At 38.9% G+C, this 2,642-nt stretch overlaps 1 protein-coding gene across 2 annotated transcripts in view; it reads left to right on the top strand.

Moving 5' to 3' along the window:
- The window catches only part of LOC102201399 (ephrin type-B receptor 2-like), a 102,772-nt gene that overhangs the window by 68,086 nt on the left and 32,044 nt on the right, over window positions 1-2,642 (top strand). Inside the window, exons 4-8 of one of the 2 annotated variants that reach the window (XM_013915718.1) lie at window positions 962-1,170; window positions 1,264-1,297; window positions 1,419-1,543; window positions 1,733-1,895; window positions 2,021-2,129. In XM_013915718.1, coding sequence (XP_013771172.1) covers window positions 962-1,170; window positions 1,264-1,297; window positions 1,419-1,543; window positions 1,733-1,895; window positions 2,021-2,129 — 640 coding nt within the window. Of the gene's footprint in view, window positions 1-961; window positions 1,298-1,418; window positions 1,544-1,732; window positions 1,896-2,020; window positions 2,130-2,642 lie in introns of both variants that reach the window. The other variant, XM_005752297.2, reaches the window with a different exon arrangement.

Raw genomic sequence — 2,642 nt, 5'->3', positions numbered from 1 at the left:
GCATGAAGTGATGGTGCTTTTTACTTTAGTGCGAACAGCTCATATGAATTTCAAAGCAGTTCTATACCTTACAATATAAAGCGCCTTGAGGCAACTGGTGTTGTGATTTGGTGCTATATAAATAAAATAAAATTGAATTGAAATGGGGGTTCTCTGTGACAACACAAAGTAGTACATAATTGTGAAGTGGTATTAAAACGATACGTGGTTTTCAAAATTTTAAACAAATTGAAAAGTATGGCATGCATTTGTATTTAGCCCCCTGTACTCTGATGCCCCTAAATAAAATCCAATGCAATCAGTTGGCTTCAGAAATCACCTAATTTGATAATCAAGTTCACCTGTGTGTAATTTTGTGTCATTACAAGTTATGAATATTATATTATAATTATATAACCTATAAATACACCCCACCCCCAAAAAACCCTCCGGAAAAAGATGCAGTACTGACGCCACCATCCAATAGACCAGGGCAAACACAAACAGAATTTGGGCAAGATAGGAAGGGTAGACCCTCCCCCCATCCAATGATACTGCAATCAATTTTGTAACAACCTGCAGGAGCATAACTGATTGAATGTTCTGCCAGAGTCTACATTGATCCCCTTGAATTGAAGATTCAAAAATGAAGATTTTTAATTGTATTTAATTTTTATTTATTTTGCAATCACAAGACATGTAATACGTTTAAAAAATATACTTTGTTTCCATTATCATCATGTAGATAATTGGGTTGTTGTTTTTTCCAGATAATGCAAATACACTAAGTGGGAATCTGGTTATCGGAACAAACAGATGTTCTATTGCTTGATGTTCTTACATGTAGTCTCTGTACTAAACCTCTAGAGCTTGCAATCCTTAGCTAGTGAGGTGCAAGCTTGAGAATAAAAAAAAACAAAACAACTTATAACAGGCAGTAATTACTATTAGCATAATTTTCTGTTTTCCCTTTGTCTTCTAGCTGTTCCATCTGCACCACAAAATGTCATCTCCATAGTAAATGAGACTTCTCTGATACTGGAGTGGAGTCCACCAAAGGAGAGTGGTGGCCGAGAAGATGTAGTTTACAACATCATATGTAAGAGTTGTGGCAGCGGTCGCAGCGGCTGCACCCGCTGTGGTGACAACGTGCAGTTTATCCCACGTCAGCTGGGACTCACCAACACCCGAGTACATATCAGCGACCTCATGGCTCACACGCAGTACACATTTGAAATACAAGCTGTCAATGGAGTGTCTGATCAGAGTCCTTATTCACCACAGTACACGTCTGTCAACATCACCACCAACCAGGCTGGTGAGGCATGATGTTACTCTAGTGATATTTCAGTGATTTCAGTATTAACTTCTGTTTTAGTAGCTCGAATGTCTGTTAGCATGTTTTCTACACCCTTCAGATCTCTTTGTTTTTTTCTCAGCACCATCAATAGTGTCCATCATCCACCAGGTTAGCAGAACTCCTAACAGCATCACTCTGTCCTGGTCCCAGCCAGATCAGCCCAATGGTGTTATTCTGGACTATGAACTGCAGTATTATGAGAAGGTACATCAGTGCCAACTGATTGAATTAATTTCAATTCAGTTTTATTTATATAGCACCAATTTGCAAAAGCAGTCACCTCAAGGCATCTGAACCTGAAACATTTTGACTCTTAAATTGTACTCAAAAATCTTACAGTTTTAATTATAGACAGATCTGCCTGATTTAAAGTCTTTGGTGTGTGTTATTCAGAACCAAGCAGAATGGAACTCATCTCTAACGAGGAGTCAGACCAACACTGCTGTCATACGAGGTTTAAGGCCTGGAACCATATACGTGTTTCAGGTCCGGGCTCGGACTGTCGCTGGATTTGGACGCTTCAGTGGTAAAATGTACTTCCAAACCATGACTGAAGGTAGGAATCAGATTTGCTGACAAACTAAATTCAGACTTATTTCATACCCTGTGTGCTGCCTAATATATAAGTCTAAATATAAAAATTACTGACATTTTTGTGGTTTGTTGTCTTTTCACCTGTAGAAGAATATAACTCCATTATTCAAGAGAAGCTCCCCCTCATTATTGGTTCATCTGCTGCAGGGGTTGTCTTTATTATTGCCATCACTGTCGTCATAATTGTTTGTCGCAGGTGAGCCACTCTGTGTCCACTCTGTCCCCCAGAAAATGTTCCACTCTTCACCACATTATGGTCTAAAAATCTGTACCAATTTTTTTACAAAGCCACAGAAATGATACAGAAAGCACTTTATCAAAAGTGCTGATTATGAATAAAACTGCAACTTGATCCTACAGAAATACACTCAATGACTTTGACCTACAAAAACTGCATTATGTGGTGGCAACTAGGGATGGGTATCGTTTAGGTTTTATCCGATACCGGTGCCAAACCGGTACTTTTGAAACGGTACCGGTGCTTAAACGGTGCTCGAACCGGTGCTCGAACCGGTGCTTAAAGAATGGAGAACACAAAATTGGTCCAAAAACCTCTTATGTTTAGCTGTTTTTTTGTAAAAAGATAACAATGTTAGCCTTTTCTGCAGCTATAGGGCATATATGGTATCACTCTTGGCTGGAAGCAGTGCTTAAACAATGGAAAAAACACAAACTTTGTCCAAAAACCTCTCATGTTTAGCTGTTTTCC

The sequence above is a fragment of the Pundamilia nyererei genome, unplaced genomic scaffold, assembly GCF_000239375.1.
Source record: "Pundamilia nyererei isolate P.nyererei 1_Seehausen unplaced genomic scaffold, PunNye1.0 scaffold00352, whole genome shotgun sequence".
Classification (NCBI taxonomy): domain Eukaryota; kingdom Metazoa; phylum Chordata; class Actinopteri; order Cichliformes; family Cichlidae; genus Pundamilia; species Pundamilia nyererei.
The sequence above is the reverse complement of the archived record's forward strand: the minus strand, read 5'-3'. Positions and strand labels throughout refer to the sequence as shown.